Source organism: Dryobates pubescens, chromosome 41, assembly GCF_014839835.1.
Source record: "Dryobates pubescens isolate bDryPub1 chromosome 41, bDryPub1.pri, whole genome shotgun sequence".
Classification (NCBI taxonomy): Eukaryota; Metazoa; Chordata; class Aves; order Piciformes; family Picidae; genus Dryobates; species Dryobates pubescens.
Genome location: NC_071652.1, coordinates 355,160 through 375,001, shown reverse-complemented (window position 1 = coordinate 375,001; position 19,842 = coordinate 355,160). Strand labels below are relative to the sequence as shown.

The 19,842-nt window shown below is 60.3% G+C and overlaps 7 protein-coding genes across 7 annotated transcripts; 3 read left to right on the top strand and 4 right to left on the bottom strand.

The window, feature by feature from the left end:
- Positions 1 to 2,954: 2,954 nt before the first annotated feature.
- LOC104302558 (feather beta keratin) lies at positions 2,955 to 3,314 on the top strand. The gene has a single exon (XM_009903075.2). It carries the CDS (start codon positions 2,955 to 2,957, stop codon positions 3,285 to 3,287), a length of 333 nt encoding a protein of 110 aa, XP_009901377.1. The 3' UTR covers positions 3,288 to 3,314.
- A 1,416-nt stretch (positions 3,315 to 4,730) lies between these two features.
- Positions 4,731 to 5,968, bottom strand: LOC104302557 (scale keratin). Its single transcript, XM_009903074.2, has 2 exons — positions 5,898 to 5,968; positions 4,731 to 5,226 (listed from the first exon to the last, which is right to left on the bottom strand). Exons 1-2 carry the CDS (start codon positions 5,966 to 5,968, stop codon positions 4,812 to 4,814), a joined length of 486 nt encoding a protein of 161 aa, XP_009901376.2. The 3' UTR covers positions 4,731 to 4,811.
- Positions 5,969 to 9,281: 3,313 nt separating this feature from the next.
- LOC128899241 (scale keratin-like) lies at positions 9,282 to 9,669 on the bottom strand. The gene is given in 2 exon segments (XM_054177617.1): positions 9,282 to 9,422; positions 9,424 to 9,669. Coding segments are annotated over 2 exon segments (387 nt in total).
- A 1,500-nt stretch (positions 9,670 to 11,169) lies between these two features.
- Positions 11,170 to 11,652, top strand: LOC128899236 (scale keratin-like). Its single transcript, XM_054177611.1, has one exon. It carries the CDS (start codon positions 11,185 to 11,187, stop codon positions 11,569 to 11,571), a length of 387 nt encoding a protein of 128 aa, XP_054033586.1. The 5' UTR covers positions 11,170 to 11,184; the 3' UTR covers positions 11,572 to 11,652.
- Positions 11,653 to 13,657: 2,005 nt separating this feature from the next.
- On the bottom strand, positions 13,658 to 14,044 carry LOC128899239 (scale keratin-like). The gene has a single exon (XM_054177614.1). It carries the CDS (start codon positions 14,042 to 14,044, stop codon positions 13,658 to 13,660), a length of 387 nt encoding a protein of 128 aa, XP_054033589.1.
- Positions 14,045 to 15,868: 1,824 nt separating this feature from the next.
- Positions 15,869 to 16,255, top strand: LOC128899237 (scale keratin-like). Its single transcript, XM_054177612.1, has one exon. It carries the CDS (start codon positions 15,869 to 15,871, stop codon positions 16,253 to 16,255), a length of 387 nt encoding a protein of 128 aa, XP_054033587.1.
- Positions 16,256 to 18,336: 2,081 nt separating this feature from the next.
- Positions 18,337 to 18,723, bottom strand: LOC128899240 (scale keratin-like). Its single transcript, XM_054177615.1, has one exon. It carries the CDS (start codon positions 18,721 to 18,723, stop codon positions 18,337 to 18,339), a length of 387 nt encoding a protein of 128 aa, XP_054033590.1.
- Between the last annotated feature and the right edge of the window lie 1,119 nt (positions 18,724 to 19,842).

The window sequence follows — 19,842 nt, the reverse complement described above, 5'->3', positions numbered from 1 at the left end:
ACCATCACTGGAGGTGTTCAAAAAAGGCTTGGATGTGGCACTTGGAGCCATGGTTTAGTTAATCAGGAGGTGTTGGGGATTAGGTAATAGGTTGGACTTGATGATCTCTGAGGTCTTTTCCAGCCTGGTTGATTCTATGATTCTATGACCTCCCATAGAGGTCCTCATTCACCTGAGGTGGTGACAAAATGCTTTGCTTTTTAGGGAGGCCAAGCACCTGTGGCCAGGCAGAGCAGAGCAGAGCAGGCAGAGTCCCACAGCAGAGACCCCTGGGGAGAGCTGTGGCTGAGGCACTGCTCTGGAGCCATCCTGAAGATGCTCTGCAGCCATCCTGAAGATGCTCTGCAGCCATCCTGAAGATGCTCTGCAGCCATCCTGAAGATGCTCAGCTGGACAGATGCAGACACTTCCCATCACAGGGCTCCTGCCTGGGGGAGCTGAGACATCCCTGCACATTCACTAATTACCCCCTGCACTAATTGATTTTAATCCATTTGCATCTGGCTGGGGCCCCACTGGTGAAGTTGTTTTGTTTACTGTTTGTGTTTATTGCCCTGGCCTTGCATGGAGGCCACACTCCCTGGGGCCTCTTTCATCTCCCTGCTTTGCATCCAGGCCTGGCTCTGCCTATCCCAAGTGGGGATGAGTCAGAGCTGGATTTGCTTAGGAATTTTGGCTGCTCTTTGGAATTTCAGTGGCAAGAGGCTCACAGGAGGTCCCCCCCCCCCGGCTTCAGCAGCTTCCCACATCAGTCCTGAGTGTGCAGTTCCACCTCTGAGCATTTGTGGACCCCCAGATGTATGGAACCCCAGATGTATAGAGCCCCAGAACCAATGTGCTTGGCAAAGAACTTCAAGCTCCTCCAGCCCCAGCCCTTCTCTGACTCTACCCAAGGCTGGGGCTAAGCCATGGACCCCAGCACAGCAGCTCTGCCCCTCTGAAACCCCTCCAGGGATTCAGGCTCTCTGCTCTCTGGGATATTGCAAAGCTTTTAAGCTGCTGGGATGAGAAGATTTGGGGCAGCCAGGCCTGCCTGGCTCATGATCACCATCAGGAGAGGACCTGAGATCCTTTTCAACGTCTCTGCACCATTTGGTGTTGGCTTTCCCAAGCTCCCTGCTGCTGCTCTGCTCGCTGAAGGGTTCTTGCCGTGAAGGAATTCATCTGTGATGGGCAGTGAGACTCTGATTGTGTCCAGGCAGCGTCACAAACCTGCACATTTCCTGCTCTGTGATCCTCCTGGAACCACAGGATGGCTCAGGTTGGAGGGGACCTTAGAGATCATCTGCCCCAACCTCCCCTATTTGCATGTCTGAGCTGCTGATGTGAGCCTGGCAGACTTTTTGTTCTTCAAAAGTGCTCCATCAGCCTTTGCTTCCCAGGGGACCTTCCCGGGGATGCAGCTCAGGGACACTTTGCATGTCTCCACCTGATCCAAACGCCAGGAGAGGAGGGGTTGGGTCCTGCTCCCTGCCCTGGAGCCTGCTCCTGTGCCCTCTGGGGCTGCTTCTTAGGGCTGGGAGTTGCCTTTGAAATAGAAATGGAGCTGCTGTACCTCACCATCCTCTTTTGGATGATGCAGAAAGGGAGACAACCTCATTTGCTTTCAAAAGGAGGGGAAAAAAGGGGGGGCCCAAGAAGATCCTAAACTTCTCTAATGAGCTGCCATTAATTAGCAGCATAATTGTGAGTAAGAGCCCAGGACACAGCAGGGGGAAGCAGTAATTTAAGGGCAGATGTAAAACTCTTTGGAGTCTTTCATGAGCCCAAGGGTGAGTGGTGGAGGACTCTGAGTGCCCCTGGCTGTGACCAGCCTAAAACCCACAACAATCCTCAGCCTGACCTGGTTTCTGCTTCCCTCCCCCCCGGTGTTTGATGTAGAAAGCAAACCGTAGCTGCAGACTGCTTAGATGAAGGACTTGGCCACGCAGCCCCCAAATTGCAGAGCTGTGGCTCCGGAGCCCTTCCTGGCAGTGGTTTGATGTGGCCTGAGTGGGCTCAGGCTGTGGTGGCCTCTCGTCTGCAGGCAGGAAAAGTCAAACTTCACTTCCCCCTCAAACCCTCTGCAGCCCCTTTGGCACTGGGGGTGGTGCCATCAGCTCTGTCACCACTTTCCCCCTGGAGCTGGGCTGCTGCCTGGCAAAGCTGTGAGCCAGCCTGGAGTCAGAAACTGCCAATTCTTGGCCATTTTTTTTTTTGGGGGGGGGGGAATCTGTGTCAGAAAGTTTTGCCCCTCAAGAGGAGGAAGAATTTCAGAGGGCAGCTCACAGTGACCATGCCAAGGGGCCATGGGGTGCCCGCAGTGCCCTCAGGATGCAGAAGAATCTCTTTAGGGGGAGATGAACCAGTTTGATTTGGGCAGGAAGGAGCTGGGCTCAGATCTGGAGATAAAAGGAGGCTCTGGAGTGGAATGCAGACGTGGTGGGGAGGAAATAAAATCAAATCAGGGCAAGAAACACGAACGAGGGGGGCAGGAGGGGGCAGAAATTAATTCATCAGCTGGGGGTGCTTTGCATACCAGAGGGCTCCAGCAATTGGCTGGCAAAAGGCTACGTGCAGAGCTGTGCCTGAGCTCCTCAGGTGCTGCAGGACAAGCTATAAAAGCCCAGCACAGGCAGAGCTGCTCCCATCCTCTCCTGCTGCTTTCTTCTCCTCGGGGAAAGGGTAAGTCCAGAGCTGCTTCCCATGTCCTGAGCTGCTGCCTGCGTTGTGCTTTGACTCTTGAGCTCTTTCCTCCGTGCTCTTCACCTGTGTTGAGGACACCTGCAGGTGGCTGCAGGTTGGGGTTTCACCGAAGTCTCTTCTCAGCCTGACTCCACTGCCCACACAGGCTCTGCTTAGCTGCTTGCGCTCTCCATCGCCTCTCGGGGGCTCAGTTCCGTGGCTCTAGCCGCGATGTCTTTCCTCTATCTCCTCCCTCCCTTGTGTTGCAGACCCAGCTCCCTGCTGCAGCCATGTCCTGCTACGACCTGTGCCCCCCCAGCTCCTGCGGGCCGACCCCGCTGGCCAACAGCTGCAACGAGCCCTGCGTCCGGCAGTGCCAGGACTCCACCTACGTCATCCAGCCCTCCCCCGTGGTGGTCACCCTGCCGGGACCCATCCTCAGCTCCTTCCCCCAGAACACCACCGTGGGCTCCTCAGCCTCCGCAGCCGTCGGGGATGCTCTCAGCGCCGGGGGGGTCCCCATCAACTCTGGCAGCTCCTCAGGACTTGGCACCCTTGGCTACTCCGCTCTGGGCGGCCTCTACGGGCGGCCCTCCAGGCGCTACAATCGCTGCGGGCCGTGAGAGCACCTCGGAGGGGGGACCCCACGGGGGAACACCCAGGAGCTTGGAAGCGTGACCCGGATGCAGGACAGGATTCACGACCATGGCCGCTCGCTTGCTGCCCTTCCCCCCCCTTCCCCCCCGAGCTCTGGGGACCGCAGGAGCTTGGCACCGCCGACTCTAAGCCTTTTTTATCTGTTGTTAATGAGGTGTGAAAGCCTCGCTCGGGTTGTTGCATGCAGGAGTTTGGGCGTCCAGCCGCGCAGCGTTGCCTTCAGCTGGATGATTTGGTTCGAGCCAGACTCAGCACTTCGCTTTCTTTACGTTTTTGGAAGTCATTTCGTTGTATGTTGGTTGTTTTGGTTCGGTTTTTGTTTTTTTCCCCCTTCGTTTTTTAAGCATTCTGTTTTCTTACTCATTAAATTTGTAGCGCATCACCCTCCTGCGTGCCTGGGAATGTTCTTTCTCGCTCTGCCTCCCTGTGGAGGCTCCTCGAGGTGGGGTTTTGCCTCTGCTTTAAACTGTCAGACGCAGGCAGAGAGCTTCATTTAAATCATCCCCTCGTTAATTAGCGAGGAGGGGAGCAGAGAGGAAAAAAGCGGTCGGTAAGGAGGGGAGAGGCTGAGAGCCCTGGGGCTGAGAGCCTGGAAAAGGGCAGCTCCAGAGGGTATGTGAGCAATGCTCAGCAGGAGCTAAAGCTTGGGAAGGCTTCAATCCCTTGGTAATTGGTGGGTAACCGATGTGGTGGTTTGGGGGCCTCTGGGGTGTCACCAGAAGCCCACAGAGCAATACCGATAATTACTCTGCCTGCTCTGAAGCTCCACAAGATAATGACTCCGGAATTGCCAAACAAACCCTCATTAGCCTAGCCCTGCCTCGGGGATCCTAATTAAACTTTCACTCCCCGGCTTAAGCAGAAGCCGAGCTGGGCGGCGCCCTAGATAAGGGAAGATTGCTCCAGGACCTTGCACGGGGACTCAGCAGTCCGAGTGCCAGGACAGAAGAGAAGCTTTGCCTCAGCCCTTCGTGCGGTTTTCCAGTGCCTCTCTTTCGTTTCTTTCTTCTCCTGGACTTTGTTCAATGTTCCTTCCCCCGGCTGCCAGGCTCCCACCCCCGGGGCATCCCTGAATTGGCGTGAGGAGAGAGGGAGCCGGAGCCTGTGCTGCTCCCTGCCCTGCCCACCCATCCTGCGAGCCCCAGGCAAGGCTCTCTCTCCTCTGCCTGCATCCTCCTCTCCCAACAGCAGCCACCCTCCCCTCACCTGAGCAGCCCTGACCCTGCTGGCACCTCCCCCAGGTGCCAGGCACCTGCCCCCCACCCCGATGGTCTTCGGACTTGCAAGGAGGAGCAAGAGAGAGCAAAGTTGGATGCCAGAAACATTTATTGTGGGGAGAGGGGCAGCAGAGGTGGGCAGGGAGCTGGTGGGCAGGAGGCAGCAGGGCTGCTGGCAGAGGTGGCTGCCTTCAGAAGGCTCTTGTGCAGAGGCTCACTCTGCATGGGGGCAGTGGTGCTGGGCAGCGGTGTGGGGGCAGCGTGGGGCTGTGCCTAGCAGGGCCCGCAGGTGTCCCAGAGCTTCCTGCTGTAGCGAGGCAGCAGGCAAGGGCTGCAGGCAGGAGCAGCGTAGGGTCTGCCAAAGGTGCAGAGCCCCCCCGAGCCCTGGGTGGCGCCGGCGCCGTAGAGGCCCCCCAGCCCCAGGGAGCCCCCAAAGGCAGGGGCTCCGGAGGAGCCCACCACAGCTTGCTGGGGGAAGGAGCTGAGGATGGGGCCGGGGAAGGTGACGACGACAGGGGGCGGCTGGATGAAGGCCGTGGAGTCGGGGCACTGGCGGGCACACAGCTCGTTGCAGCTCTCAGCGATGGGCTGGGGCACGGCCACGCTGGTTTTGGGTGGGCACAGGTCGGCCTTGGGTGGGCACAGGTCGTAGCAGGACATCCTGAAGGTGTGGAGGTCGCTGTGGAGGCTAAAACGAAAAGGCAGAGGGTTGATGAGGTCTGGCGGGGGGGAGAAGTGGCTGCACTGCTGCTCTCTGCTCTGGGTGCAGCCCTCACTAACTGCTTCAGCCCCTGCTGAGCTCCTGCAGCCGAAGGTTCTGTCTGCAGAATATGATCCCAGGAATAGTTCAGCTGGAAAAGCCCTCCAGGATCATCCAGTCCAGCATCAACCCAGCACCACTCTGGCCACCAAACCCCAAGTCCCATGACCACAGGTTCCTTGAACACCTCCAGGGCTGGGGACTCCACCATCTCCCTGAGCAGCCTGAGCCAGTCCCTGACCACTCTTGCAGGACAGAATTTGCGCCTAATCTCCAGCCTGATCCTCCCCTAGTGCATTTTTAAGCCATTCTTTATCACCCAAGCCTAGAGGTAAGACCAGAAATGCTCCAACCCTGCCCACAACCTGAGCACCCCTGTGGGAATCTTCTCCCTCTGCCCTGCTGCAGGCTGGGAGCAAGGACAAAGCAAGCAGCCAAGGCTCCACACTCACCAAGCTGGAGGAGCTGAGTAGCCAGAGGAGTGTATGGAGGAGCTCAGGGTCTGGAGCTTTTATAGAGCTCCTCAGGGCTCTGCTGAGCTTTGCACCTGGCCTGCTGCTGGGGGTGGGGGGTGGGGGGGTTGCCCTTGGTCACCTAACAGCTTCCAGGTGATGACAGCTTTGTGTTTGTCACGGTGGGGACGGTGCTGAGCTGGTGCTGTGCTGTCCATGTTGCACCATCCTGAGTTCTTTAATCTTGGGTCTAGAAGCAATTCTTGGTATCATCATAGTGACCTCAGTGGAATCTCCACAGGCATCCAGCTGACTCCACATCTCACTTCTTCCTTCCCAGAGCTGCCCCAAGCTGGGCAGAGCTTTGTGTCAGACTCCTCTCTGGCTGACAGGGGCTTTTGGGTTGGGGTTTTTTTGTTCCTCCTTAAGAGCCCTTCACATTTATCTGCTCAATTAATTAAGGGCAGGGAGCAGCCTAGCCTTGGCATTACTCAGCAATTTGTCTTGTCCATCCCTAATTCCAGGGGACCTCATTGACCTCGGGTGGGTCTCAAGAGGGCAGGAAAATCAGCTGAGCTCATGGAGTGGTCACCACACACCAGCAGCTTTGAGGGCAGACTCAGCCCTGGGTGGAAACAGAGGCAGAGAACCCTTGAATCACCGAGGCTGGAGAAGCCCTCTGAGGTCACCCAGCCCAACCATCAACCCAACCCCACCATGGCCACTCAACTATGGCCCCAAGAGCCATCTCTGCATGATTTATGAAGCCCCCCCCCAGGGATGGGGACTCCACCACCTGCCTGGGCAGCCTGTTCCAGTCTCTGACCACTCTTCTTGCAGGGCAGAAATTGTTCCTCGTGGCCAACCCGAACCCCTCCTGGGGCAGTTCTAGGCCATTTCTTTTCATCTCTCACCTGACACTGGAGAGAAACTGAAATTCAGCTTAAAAAGGGCCCCAGGGTGCTGCTGCTGCTGGAGGAGATTTGAGGCAGGAAAGGAGAAGAATTCACCACCCAGAGGGGTTTGAAGCCCTATCTCTGCCCACAGCCCACCAGAACAGGCAGAAATCAGAGGGAACCCCCAAAGCAGCAGATCCTTTGCTGTTGTTTGGCTACTTTTGGAGGTGTTGGGGGGTGGGGGGGAGTCAGCTCTTGGCAGGCACCTCCTGGGGCTTGCTGAGCCAGCAGAGCTTGGTCATGGTTCCAGCAGCGCTCATCAGCTGCCCTGCAGCCCGGCTGCTGTCTGCTGCTGTGCTGATGGATGGCAGCGTGGAGGGGATTGAGACACTGCCAGGGTGACACAACCACCTCTGCTTGCATCTGCAGGAAGCCAGGAGCTGCACAGCATTTCCTTTAATTAAATCATTAACTTCTGCCACTGCCAGCCATGGGGCAACCTTCCTGCAGCTTTGCCTTCATTAAGAGGCTCCTTGCAACATCCCTGATCAAACCTTCTGTTAGCAGCAGGAGGAGGAGGAGTCACACAGGGCAAGGGGCGTGAAGTGGAGCCCTGGGAGGCTCCAGCTGAGCAGGAGGGGAAAGTTGTTTGGTGTGAGGCTGCTGGAGGCCTGGAGCAGGCTGCCCAGAGAGGTTGTGGAGAGCTTCCAACACCGCCCCCCCCAATGGCATTGTGCCCCTGGGCAAGCTGCTGGGGATGCCCTGCTGGGGCAGGGGATGGATTGCTGCACTCTGAGCAGAGCTGGGGGCTGGGAAGTGGAAACAGCTGGCTGAGGGAAGTGCTCCCCAGCAACAGCTGCCCTGCATCTGCTGCAGGGGAAGGGAAAAGCAACTCTGCAGGGGAGGAAAGTGACCACTGACCACCTGCAGGCCGCAGCTCAGGGCCTGGAGATAGCTTTTACCAGCAACCCTCATGGCTCTGCCTCAGGGCATCAAACCCTCTCCACCTCAAAGCCTTCTCTTTCCTCTCCCCCCTTGATCCCTGCTTTGGATTTAACAACACAGGGACTGAAATGCTCCCCTGGACACAAAATGATTTCTGGGGGTTCTTGGGAGGGAAAAGAAGAAGAGAAGAAGAAATCAAAGTGCTTAGTGTGGATTTTCCAAGCCTCTGAGGACCAAAGGCTATCAAAGCACTTCAGACATCCTGACTAATGGTTTCTGCATCTTGTTCTGTTGTCAGAACAGAACTTGCATGTCCCAGAAGTGAGTAATACCAGCAGGCTGGGCAGGGAGACTCCCTCACTCCTATCACTCTCCTAAACAGGTTGTGGTTTGTAGCTGCAGGGCTGGCCAAGCTCTGTCCCTGCTCTGCTTTCCCTTCTGTGGCAACCAAGATAGAGTCACAGAATGGATTGGGTTGCAAGGGGCCTCTGGAGACCATGCAAGTCCAATCCCATAGCTAAAGCAGTTTCCCATGGAGAAGGTCCCACAGGAAGGCATCCAGGTGGCTTTTGAGTCTTGAGAGGAGGCTCCAGAAACTCTCTGGGCAGCCTGCTCCAGGCCTCCAGCACCCTCACAACAAACAAGTTGCTCCAGCTGCTCAACTGCAGCCTCCAGAGCACTACTTTGTGCCCCTTGCCCCTTTGACTGCCCCTGGGCACTACTGAGAGGAGTCTGGCCCCAGCCTCTTGTCCCCCACAGCCTTCAGCTCCTGCTGAGCATTGCTCAGATCCACTCTGGGGCTGCTCTTCTGCAGGCTCCCAGCCCCAGGGCTCTCAGCCTTTGCTCCTCACAGAGCTGCTCCAGGCCCCTCAGCAGCTTCCCAGCCCTCTGCCCCCTTCACAGCATCTTCAGCAGGAGGCTGGGGGGACCTCAGCTAAAACCTTCTTGCTCTTTGCAGTCTCTAGAACCTGAAGCAGGCAGAAAGGCTGAAGCTGGACAGCTGCCTGCTGAAGGCAGGAGACAGCTTGAAAGTGAGAGAAAAGAGACACAGGATGGAAAGAGCTCTTTGAAAGCAGGAGTTCTGCTCTGCCTCCACCAAACCTGCCTGAAACTGGCCAGGAAGGCAAAGTGCTGCTGAAAGGAATCAAGAGCAGAGAACACACAGCAAGGGGGAATGCAGCACAGGCTGGTGAGGGGGACACAGGGAGCAAGGCCCAGGGCAGTGGAGCTGAAGCAGCTCTGGGCCAGGGGCAGGGCTGCACTCAGGGAAATGTTCAGCAATGGTCAAAAACTTCAACAGAAAGATGAAAAAATCACTCAAATATGGATGCTCAAAGGATTTATTGGGAAAGTGCACGTGGGGCAAATCAGAGATCAAAGGGAGAGAAGAGAGAGGAGGAGAGAATGGAAAAGTGCAGCTCAAAGCTTCGACTCCTTCAGGATTGAACAACACTGAGGGCAAAGCAAAGCAAATGCTGCAGAGGAGGAAGGAGACACAAAGAGAGGCAGGAGCTGAAAGGAGCTGAAAAGACAAACCAAAGCCAATTTACAACTGAGCAGAGCAGGGAAGAGAGAAGCTGAGGGGAAAGGGAAGGCTTAAAAACAGCCAGAGCAAAGGGTTAGAGACAACAAAAAGGCTTCCAAGAGACAGGATGGGAAAGGGCTTCCAGGATGGAGCAGGGGCAGGGATCTAGCAGGGCCCGCAGGTGTCCCAGAGCTTCCTGCTGTAGCGAGGCAGCAGGCAAGGGCTGCAGGCAGGAGCAGCGTAGGGTCTGCCAAAGGTGCAGAGCCCCCCCGAGCCCTGGGTGGCGCCGGCGCCGTAGAGGCCCCCCCAGCCCCAGGGAGCCCCCAAAGGCAGGGGCTCCGGAGGAGCCCACCACGGCTTGCTGGGGGAAGGAGCTGAGGATGGGGCCGGGGAAGGTGACAACGACAGGGGGCGGCTGGATGAAGGCCGTGGAGTCGGGGCACTGGCGGGCACACAGCTTGTTGCAGCTCTCAGCGATGGGCTGGGGCACGGCCACGCTGGTTTTGGGTGGGCACACGGTGGCCTTGGGTGGGCACAGGTCGTAGCAGGACATCGTTGTGGGCGAGAGCTGAGCCTGGAGGACTCAGAACAAAGCAGAGCAGTCAGGAGCAAGGATCAGATCCCAGGGCAGAGCAGGTTCTTGGCTCGCACAGCCAGCCCGCAGCTGGAGAGCTCAGAGCCAGCCCCTTGCCCACAGTGCCCACCCCTTGCCCTTCTGCCCGCCAGACCCCCGAGTGCCCTGCTCTCTGCAGCCCTCCCCGGGCCCTCTCTCCACGCTGCCAGGGCACACCAAGGCCTCCCCGAGAGCCTGTGCAGGGCCTGGCTTGCAGGGTGCCGGCCGGGGGCTCCTTCCTCCTGCCGCCCAGGCTCCTGCAGCCCTGCCCGGCCAAGCCTGCTGCCAGCCTGCCCGCTGCTGCCAGAGCTCTCCTGGCCAGCGAGGCCCCGGGCTGGTCCCTGCCACAGCACAGGGAGCCCCAGGGACACCCACCGAGCCTTGATCTGAGCAGAGCCAGGCAGGAGCGGTGGATGGCAGTGCCCGGCCAGGGCACAGCTTTTATGCTGTGGCGGCCAGCACGGGGAGGAGCTGCGAGGCTGGGGGCAGGAGGCTCTTGCTGGCCGAGCCCCTGCCTCCTCCCAGCCCGACACGGGGCTGTGCTGCTGACGCCGCTGCCTGCCCAGCCCCAAGCCGCTCGCCCAGCCCCGGCACTTCCCCCCCAGGGCTCTTGCCAGCTGCCACCTCCTGACTGCCACCAGCCCTGCTGGCTCCCAGCCAGCACCAGTGCCCAAGCCAGGGCACTCCTCTGCCCACTTCTCGGCACCGAGGGCCCAACATTTCTCAGCCAGCCCTGCCCCACTCCTCCAATCCCCTCTCAACTGTCCCTAGAGCCCCATGGAAGGGCAGGTGCCCAATGGCTCTCAGCACACAGAGCATCACAGAATTCTTTCATCAGGGGAGGATCTTTCTGAGGAATGATCTAAACTGGAAGGGAAGAGGAGCAAGGAGAGGGCACAGCCAGGAGCTGTGCTCAGGAGGGCACAGCAACAGCTGTGTTGAGAGGCAAGGCTGAGGGCCCTGGGGATGTGCAGACTCTCCAGCAGATGAGTGAGTGGGGAAGGGCTCAGTGCTTCGGGGTGAGGAGGATGTAGCCACCTCAGAGGTATCAGGGCTGGGGTGATGCCTGCAGCCCTTCTGCCCACACAGCAGAAAGGGGAGGAAATGCTGGCAGTGGAATGTGCTGCTGTGGGGAGGTGAAGCTGAGTCAGGCAGAGGGGCAGGGGCTGGGCAGCGCTGTCCTCCTTGGCAGCAGGGAGTGGCCCCTCTGCAGACTGGCCCAGCTGCTGCTGAGCAATGGCAGGGCCCCTATAAAAGCTCTGCCCGTGCCACTGGCTGCCATCCACTGCTCTGGCCACCTTCTCCTCGGGGAACAGGGTAAGTGTGCCAGCGCTGCTGCTGCTGCTGCCTGCTGCTGCCTGCTGCTGCCTGCTGCCCCTCCGCCCGGGGTGCTGCCCTCTGCCTCTGCACTGCCCTCTGTGCCCTCTTGCAGAGCTGCGTCTGACCCGCCCCACGATGTCCTGCTACGACCTGTGCCCACCCAAGGCCGACCTGTGCCCACCCAGAACCAGCGTGGCCGTGCCCCAGCCCATCGCTGAGAGCTGCAACGAGCTGTGTGCCCGCCAGTGCCCCGACTCCACGGCCTTCATCCAGCCGCCCCCTGTCGTCGTCACCTTCCCCGGCCCCATCCTCAGCTCCTTCCCCCAGCAAGCCGTGGTGGGCTCCTCCGGAGCCCCTGCCTTTGGGGGCTCCCTGGGGCTGGGGGGCCTCTACGGCGCCGGCGCCACCCAGGGCTCGGGGGGGCTCTGCACCTTTGGCAGACCCTACGCTGCTCCTGCCTGCAGCCCTTGCCTGCTGCCTCGCTACAGCAGGAAGCTCTGGGACACCTGCGGGCCCTGCTAGGCACAGCCCCACGCTGCCCCCACACCGCTGCCCAGCACCACTGCCCCCATGCAGAGTGAGCCTCTGCACAAGAGCCTTCTGAAGGCAGCCACCTCTGCCAGCAGCCCTGCTGCCTCCTGCCCACCAGCTCCCTGCCCACCTCTGCTGCCCCTCTCCCCACAATAAATGTTTCTGGCATCCAACTTTGCTCTCTGTTGCTCCTCCATGCAAGTCCGAAAACCATCGGGGTGGGGGGCAGGTGCCTGGCACCTAAGGGAGGTGCCACCGGGTCAGGGCTGCCCAGGTTAGGTGAGGGTGGGTGCTGTTGGGAGAGGAGGATGCAGGCAGCAGGCTCAGGAGAGAGAGCCGTGCCTGGGGCTCGCAGGGTGTGTGGGCAGGGCAGAGAGCAGCACAGGCTCTGGCTGAGCTCCTCGGCCTGGGCTGCTCAGTGCAGAAGGGAGCAGCCCCGCAGCTGCCAGCTCCCAGCCGGGAGGCTCTGTCCAGTGCTGAGCTCGCAGCGCAGCGCAGATGTGGAGCTGCTGCAGAGGCTGCAGCCAAGGCCACGCAGGGCATGGAGGCAGAGGGAGCATCTCCCTGGACAGAGCCTCAGCGTCTGGGACTGTTGCTGTCGGCCAGGAGGAGCTTGAGGGCATGTCTGGAAAGAGCACAAAAGTCAGAGGAGGAGGAGTGAGGAAGAGGGAGCCAGGCTGCATGCAGAGGTGTGCAGTGCTCAGAGAAGAGGCCATGGGCAGCAAGTCAGCCTGCACTGACTGCAGCTCAGCATCGCAAAGGACTTGATCCCTGTGAGGGTGACTGAGCAATGGCACTGGTTGTTGCCAGAGGCTGAAGGAAAGGAGGGATAGGTTTGGGGATGTAGTAGGAAGAAAGAGAAAAAGGAAACCACATGGAAAAGAGAATATGAAGGAAAAGAGAAGAGGAATGAGCTTGGGATGAACAAAAAGGATAGGGAAAAGGGAAAGTGGATGAGAAGAATTTGGCAAAGAGGAATGGGAAAGGTTCATCAAATTGGAAGGCAATGAAGAATGAAATGAATGAACAGAATGGATAAGGGAAAGGTGGAAAATAAGAGGAAAAGTAATGCAAATGAGAAGAGGCAAAAGAGAATGAAAGAGGCAAAGAAGCAGAAGAAGCAGAGAAAGTGAAGGGGAAGTGAAAGAAGTGAAAAAGTAAAGGGAAATGAAGGGAGAAGAGGAAGGAGCAGATGAAAGAGAAGAGGAAGATGAAGAAGAAAATGAAAGGAATAGAAAAGGGCAAGGGGAAAAATGAGGAAAAAAGGGGAGAAAAAGAGGAAGGGAAACTGCAGAAGAAGAAGGTGAAGAAAATGCATGAAAAGTGAAGCGGAAGGAGAAGAAGAGAAGGAAAGGAAATGAGTTGGGGAAGAGGAAGAAAAAGCAATTGAGTAGGGGTTGTGGAGGTGGCCACAAACTCTGCCCTCTGCCTTCCCTTGCAGAGCCTTCAGTAGAGCTGTGGAGGCAGCGAGGGGCAGGAGCCTTAGCAGATGTTGGCCCTTGCTGGCTGCAAGCCCCTGGGGCAGCTCTGCTCCTGGCCAGGGAGGCTGCAGCTGTGCAGAGGTTCCCAGGCTGCCTGTCCTGCAGGCAGGGAAGCTGAGCAGCTTTAGGCAGGGCCCTTGGAGGTGTTGGGCAAGAGGCTGCGTGGGCAGAGCTGCCAGGGCTGTGGGATGCCCCAGAGGCAGCTGATCAGGGCTGTGCTGGGGCTCAGGCAGTGTCCTGTCCCGGCCGGGGGGCAGCAAGTGCAGGGGGAAGGAGCCCTGAGGCCAGGCTGGGGCTGGCAAGGACACACGGAGAGGCAGGGGGTGGCTGCAGCATTGTTTTATTGCAAGGGCAGCAAAAGAGGCACTGGAGAAAGAGGAGTGGGGCAGAGGCAGGCAGCTTGTGCCTCCCTGCAGGCTTCCAGAGAGCTCTTCGGGCAGCTTTCTGTCAGCTGTGGCTGCTGCAGGGAGCAGCAAGTGTCCGGAGGAGCCCTGGAGGAGTGGAGCCTGTGGGCAGGGTCAGGAGGCAGGAAGAGAGGAGCAAGGAGCTGCATGGGGAAGCGGAGCAGTGGGCGAGGAGCTGAGGCTGCTGAGTGCCTAGCAGGGCCCGCAGGTGTCCCAGAGCTTCCTGCTGTAGCGAGGCAGCAGGCAAGGGCTGCAGGCAGGAGCAGCGTAGGGTCTGCCAAAGGTGCAGAGCCCCCCCGAGCCCTGGGTGGCGCCGGCGCCGTAGAGGCCCCCCAGCCCCAGGGAGCCCCCAAAGGCAGGGGCTCCGGAGGAGCCCACCACGGCTTGCTGGGGGAAGGAGCTGAGGATGGGGCCGGGGAAGGTGACGACGACAGGGGGCGGCTGGATGAAGGCTGTGGAGTCGGGGCACTGGCGGGCACACAGCTCGTTGCAGCTCTCAGCGATGGGCTGGGGCACGGCCACGCTGGTTTTGGGTGGGCACACGGTGGCCTTGGGTGGGCACAGGTCGTAGCAGGACATCGTTGTGGCCGAGAGCTGAGCCTGGAGGACGCAGAACAAAGCAGAGCAGTCAGGAGCAAGGATCAGATCCCAGGGCAGAGCAGGTTCTTGGCTCGCACAGCCAGCCCGCAGCTGGAGAGCTCAGAGGCAGCCCCTTGCCCACAGTGCCCTCCCCTTGCCCTTCTGCCCACCAGACCCCCGAGTGCCCTGCTCTCTGCAGCCCTCCCCGGGCCCTCTCTCCATGCTGCCAGGGCACACCAAGGCCTCCCCGAGAGCCTGTGCAGGGCCTGGCTTGCAGGGTGCCGGCCGGGGGCTCCTTCCTCCTGCCGCCCAGGCTCCTGCAGCCCTGCCCGGCCAAGCCTGCTGCCAGCCTGCCCGCTGCTGCCAGAGCTCTCCTGGCCAGCGAGGCCCCGGGCTGGTCCCTGCCACAGCACAGGGAGCCCCAGGGACACCCACCGAGCCTTGATCTGAGCAGAGCCAGGCAGGAGCGGTGGATGGCAGTGCCCGGCCAGGGCACAGCTTTTATGCTGTGGCGGCCAGCACGGGGAGGAGCTGCGAGGCTGGGGGCAGGAGGCTCTTGCTGGCCGAGCCCCTGCCTCCTCCCAGCCCGACACGGGGCTGTGCTGCTGACGCCGCTGCCTGCCCAGCCCCAAGCTGCTCGCCCAGCCCCGGCACTTCCCCCCCAGGGCTCTTGCCAGCTGCCACCTCCTGACTGCCATCATCCTGGCTGGCTCCCAGCCAGCACCAGTGCCCGCAGGCCGTGGGCCAGCTGCACATCAGCTGCAGAAGGGAGAGCTCTTCAAGTGCTCAAGCCAAGGCACTCCTTTGCCTGCTGCCTGCCTAGCACTGAGGGTCCTGCTTAGGCACGAGCAGCAAGGCCAGAGACCTGCAGCTGCCTGCTGAGCCCTGCCCTGCCGCCTGCCTCTGCAGCTCCAGCCTTGCTTGCAGCCACACTCTGCATCTGCTCGAGCAGCCCTGGCCATCACTGAGCTCACAGCTCCCACTTAAATGTGTCCCTGGTGGGGAGCCTGAGGACAAACCCCATACCTGTGCCAGCCCTTTGGTCCTGCACTCTCGATGCCCTCCAGGGCTGACATCAACCAGGGCAATGTTTCTCCATAGTTCCCTCTGTTGTTAATCTGCACTGCTAGGGCTGGGGCCAAGCCCTTTGACGTTGCTGCTGCTCACCCCTGAGCTCCTTCATCAGCTGCACAGAGGTCCCTTGTGCTTGCAGGAACTCTTGCGATCAGCACTGCAAGGATGCAGTGTGGGCCTGCCCCTGGCCACTAACCTTCTCCCCAGGCCACAGCACCAAAGGGCATAGGGCCTGAAGCCAGCCTCGGTGCCTGCTCTGCTCCCCCGCCTTGTTCCGCAGCATAGGGCTGAGTCTGATGCACGCTTTGCTGTTCCAAGCACAGCCCTGCCCCAGCCCTGCTGCCACCTCAGAGGTGTCCCCAGGGGTGCCCGGGCTGGGGGTGATGCCTGCTGCCCTTGTGCCCATACAGCAGAAAGGGGAGGAAATGCTGGCACTGGAATGTGCTGCTGTGGGGAAGTGAAGCTGAGTCAGGGGCAGGGGCTGGGCAGCGCTCTCCTCCTTGGCAGCAGGGAGTGGCCCCTCTGCAGACTGGCCCAGCAGCTGCTGAGCAATGGCAGGGCCCCTATAAAAGCTCTGCCCGTGCCACTGGCTGCCATCCACTGCTCTGGCCACCTTCTCCTCAGGGAACAGGGTAAGTGTGCCAGCGCTGCTGCTGCTGCTGCCTGCTGCCCGTCCGCCCGGGGTGCTGCCCTCTGCCTCTGCACTGCCCTCTGTGCCCTCTTGCAGAGCTGCGTCTGACCTGCCCCAAGATGTCCTGCTACGACCTGTGCCCACCCAAGGCCGACCTGTGCCCACCCAGAACCAGCGTGGCCGTGCCCCAGCCCATCGCTGAGAGCTGCAACGAGCTGTGTGCCCGCCAGTGCCCCGACTCCACGGCCTTCATCCAGCCGCCCCCTGTCGTCGTCACCTTCCCCGGCCCCATCCTCAGCTCCTTCCCCCAGCAAGCCGTGGTGGGCTCCTCCGGAGCCCCTGCCTTTGGGGGCTCCCTGGGGCTGGGGGGCCTCTACGGCGCCGGCGCCACCCAGGGCTCGGGGGGGCTCTGCACCTTTGGCAGACCCTACGCTGCTCCTGCCTGCAGCCCTTGCCTGCTGCCTCGCTACAGCAGGAAGCTCTGGGACACCTGCGGGCCCTGCTAGGCACAGCCCCACGCTGCCCCCACACCGCTGCCCAGCACCACTGCCCCCATGCAGAGTGAGCCTCTGCACAAGAGCCTTCTGAAGGCAACCACCACTGTCAGCAACCCTGCTGCCTCCTGCCCACCAGCTCCCTGCCCTCCTCTCCTGCCCCTCTCCCCACAATAAATGTTTCTGGCATCCAACTTTGCTCTCTCTTGCTCCTCCTTGCAAGTCTGAAAACCATCGGGGTGGGGGGCAGGTGCCTGTCACCTAAGGGAGGTGCCACCGGGTCAGGGCTGCCCAGGTGAGGGGAGGGTGGGTGCTGTTGGGAGAGGAGGATGCAGGCAGCAGGCAGAGGAGAGAGAGCCTTGCCTGGGGCTCGCAGGGTGTGTGGGCAGGGCAGAGAGCAGCACAGGCTCTGGCTGAGCTCCTGGGCCTGGGCTGCTCAGCGCAGAAGGGAGCAGCCCCGCAGCTGCCAGCTCCCAGCCGGGAGGCTCTGTCCAGTGCTGAGCTCGCAGCGCAGCGCAGATGTGGAGCTGCTGCAGAGGCTGCAGCCAAGGCCACGCAGGGCATGGAGCCAGAGGGAGCATCTCCCTGGACAGAGCCTCAGCATCTGGGACTGTTGCTGTCGGCCAGGAGGAGCTTGAGGGCATGTCTGGAAAGAGCAGAAAAGTCAGAGGAGAAGGAGTGAGGAAGAGGGAGCCAGGCTGCATGCAGAGGTGTGCAGTGCCCAGAGAAGAGGCCATGGGCAGCAAGTCAGCCTGCACTGACTGCAGCTCAGCATCCAAAAGGACTTGATCCCTGTGAGGGTGACTGAGCAATGGCACTGGTTGTTGCCAGAGGCTGAAGGAAAGGAGGGATAGGTTTGGGGATGTAGTAGGAAGAAAGAGAAAAAGGAAACCACGTGGAAAAGAGAATATAAAGGAAAAGAGAAGAGGAATGAGCTTGGGATGAATAAAAAGGATAGGGAAAAGGGAAAGTGGACGGGAAGAATTTGGCAAAGAGGAATGGGAAAGGTTCATCAAATTTGAAGGCAATGAAGAATGAAATGAATAACCAGAATGGATAAGGGAAAGGTGGAAAATAAGAGGAAAAGTAATGCAAAAGAGAAGAGGCAAAAGAGAATGAAAGAGGCAAAGAAGCAGAAGAAGCAGAGAAAGTGAAGGGGAAGTGAAAGAAGTGAAAAAGTAAAGGGAAATGAAGGGAGAAGAGGAAGGAGCAGATGAAAGAGAAGAGGAAGATGAAGAAGAAAATGAATAGAAAAGGGCAAGGGGAAAAATGAGGAAAAAAGGGGAGAAAAAGAGGAAGGGAAACTGCAGAGGAAGAAGGTGAAGAAAATGCAAGAAAAGTGAAGCGGAAGGAGAAGAAGAGAAGGAAAGGAAATGAGTTGGGGAAGAGGAAGAAAAAGCAAATGAGAAGGAGTAGTGCAGGTGGCCACAAACTCTGCCCTCTGCTTTCCCTTGCAGAGCCTTCAGCAGAGCTGTGGAGGCAGCGAGGGGCAGGAGCCTTGGCAGCTGTTGGCCCTTGCTGGCTGCAAGCCCCTGGGGCAGCTCTGCTCCTGGCCAGGGAGGCTGCAGCTGTGCAGAGGTTCCCAGGCTGCCTGTCCTGCAGGCAGGGAAGCTGAGCAGCTTTAGGCAGGGCCCTTGGAGGTGTTGGGCAAGAGGCTGCGTGGGCAGAGCTGCCAGGGCTGTGGGATGCCCCAGATGCAGCTGATCAGGGCTGTGCTGGGGCTCAGGCAGTGTCCTGTCCCGGCCGGAGGGCAGCAAGTGCAGGGGGAAGGAGCCCTGAGGCCAGGCTGGGGCTGGCAAGGACACACGGAGAGGCAGGGGGTGGCTGCAGCATTGTTTTATTGCAAGGGCAGCAAAAGAGGCACTGGAGGCAGAGGAGTGGGGCAGAGGCAGGCAGCTTGTGCCTCCCTGCAGGCTTCCAGAGAGCTCTTCGGGCAGCTTTCTGTCAGCTGTGGCTGCTGCAGGGAGCAGCAAGTGTCCGGAGGAGCCCTGGAGGAGTGGAGCCTGTGGGCAGGGTCAGGAGGCAGGAAGAGAGGAGCAAGGAGCTGCATGGGGAAGCGGAGCAGTGGGCGAGGAGCTGAGGCTGCTGAGTGCCTAGCAGGGCCCGCAGGTGTCCCAGAGCTTCCTGCTGTAGCGAGGCAGCAGGCAAGGGCTGCAGGCAGGAGCAGCGTAGGGTCTGCCAAAGGTGCAGAGCCCCCCCGAGCCCTGGGTGGCGCCGGCGCCGTAGAGGCCCCCCAGCCCCAGGGAGCCCCCAAAGGCAGGGGCTCCGGAGGAGCCCACCACGGCTTGCTGGGGGAAGGAGCTGAGGATGGGGCCGGGGAAGGTGACGACGACAGGGGGCGGCTGGATGAAGGCCGTGGAGTCGGGGCACTGGTGGGCACACAGCTCGTTGCAGCTCTCAGCGATGGGCTGGGGCACGGCCACGCTGGTTTTGGGTGGGCACACGGTGGCCTTGGGTGGGCACAGGTCGTAGCAGGACATCGTTGTGGCCGAGAGCTGAGCCTGGAGGACGCAGAACAAAGCAGAGCAGTCAGGAGCAAGGATCAGATCCCAGGGCAGAGCAGGTTCTTGGCTCGCACAGCCAGCCCGCACCTGGAGAGCTCAGAGCCAGCCCCTTGCCCGCAGTGCCCACCCCTTGCCCTTCTGCCCACCAGACCCCCGAGTGCCCTGCTCTCTGCAGCCTTCCCCGGGCCCTCTCTCCACGCTGCCAGGGCACACCAAGGCCTCCCCGAGAGCCTGTGCAGGGCCTGGCTTGCAGGGTGCCGGCCGGGGGCTCCTTCCTCCTGCCGCCCAGGCTCCTGCAGCCCTGCCCGGCCAAGCCTGCTGCCAGCCTGCCCGCTGCTGCCAGAGCTCTCCTGGCCAGCGAGGCCCCGGGCTGGTCCCTGCCACAGCACAGGGAGCCCCAGGGACACCCACCGAGCCTTGATCTGAGCAGAGCCAGGCAGGAGCGGTGGATGGCAGTGCCCGGCCAGGGCACAGCTTTTATGCTGTGGCGGCCAGCACGGGGAGGAGCTGCGAGGCTGGGGGCAGGAGGCTCTTGCTGGCCGAGCCCCTGCCTCCTCCCAGCCCGACACGGGGCTGTGCTGCTGACGCCGCTGCCTGCCCAGCCCCAAGCCGCTCGCCCAGCCCCGGCACTTCCCCCCCAGGGCTCTTGCCAGCTGCCACCTCCTGACTGCCATCATCCTGGCTGGCTCCCAGCCAGCACCAGTGCCCGCAGGCCGTGGGCCAGCTGCACATCAGCTGCAGAAGGGAGAGCTCTTCAAGTGCCCAAGCCAAGGCACTCCTTTGCCTGCTGCCTGCCTAGCACTGAGGGTCCTGCTTAGGCACGAGCAGCAAGGCCAGAGCCCTGCAGCTGCCTGCTGAGCCCTGCCCTGCCGCCTGCCTCTGCAGCTCCAGCCTTGCTTGCAGCCACACTCTGCATCTGCTCGAGCAGCCCTGGCCATCACTGAGCTCACAGCTCCCACTTAAATGTGTCCCTGGTGGGGAGCCTGAGGACAAACCCCATACCTGTGCCAGCCCTTTGGTCCTGCACTCTCGATGCCCTCCAGGGCTGACATCAACCAGGGCAATGTTTCTCCATAGTTCCCTCTGTTGTTAATC

Excerpts from the sequence above, each read along its gene's own strand:
- LOC104302558 (XM_009903075.2), top strand. The coding sequence starts at position 2,955 with ATGTCCTGCTACGACCTGTGCCCCCCCAGCTCCTGCGGGCCGACCCCG.
- LOC104302557 (XM_009903074.2), bottom strand. The coding sequence starts at position 5,968 with ATGGACAGCACAGCACCAGCTCAGCACCGTCCCCACCGTGACAAACAC. Across the intron at positions 5,227-5,897 it reads GCTGTCATCACCTGGAAGCT|CCTCCACAGCGACCTCCACA; the intron begins GTTAGGTGACCA and ends TTTTCGTTTTAG.
- LOC128899236 (XM_054177611.1), top strand. The coding sequence starts at position 11,185 with ATGTCCTGCTACGACCTGTGCCCACCCAAGGCCGACCTGTGCCCACCC.
- LOC128899239 (XM_054177614.1), bottom strand. The coding sequence starts at position 14,044 with ATGTCCTGCTACGACCTGTGCCCACCCAAGGCCACCGTGTGCCCACCC.
- LOC128899237 (XM_054177612.1), top strand. The coding sequence starts at position 15,869 with ATGTCCTGCTACGACCTGTGCCCACCCAAGGCCGACCTGTGCCCACCC.
- LOC128899240 (XM_054177615.1), bottom strand. The coding sequence starts at position 18,723 with ATGTCCTGCTACGACCTGTGCCCACCCAAGGCCACCGTGTGCCCACCC.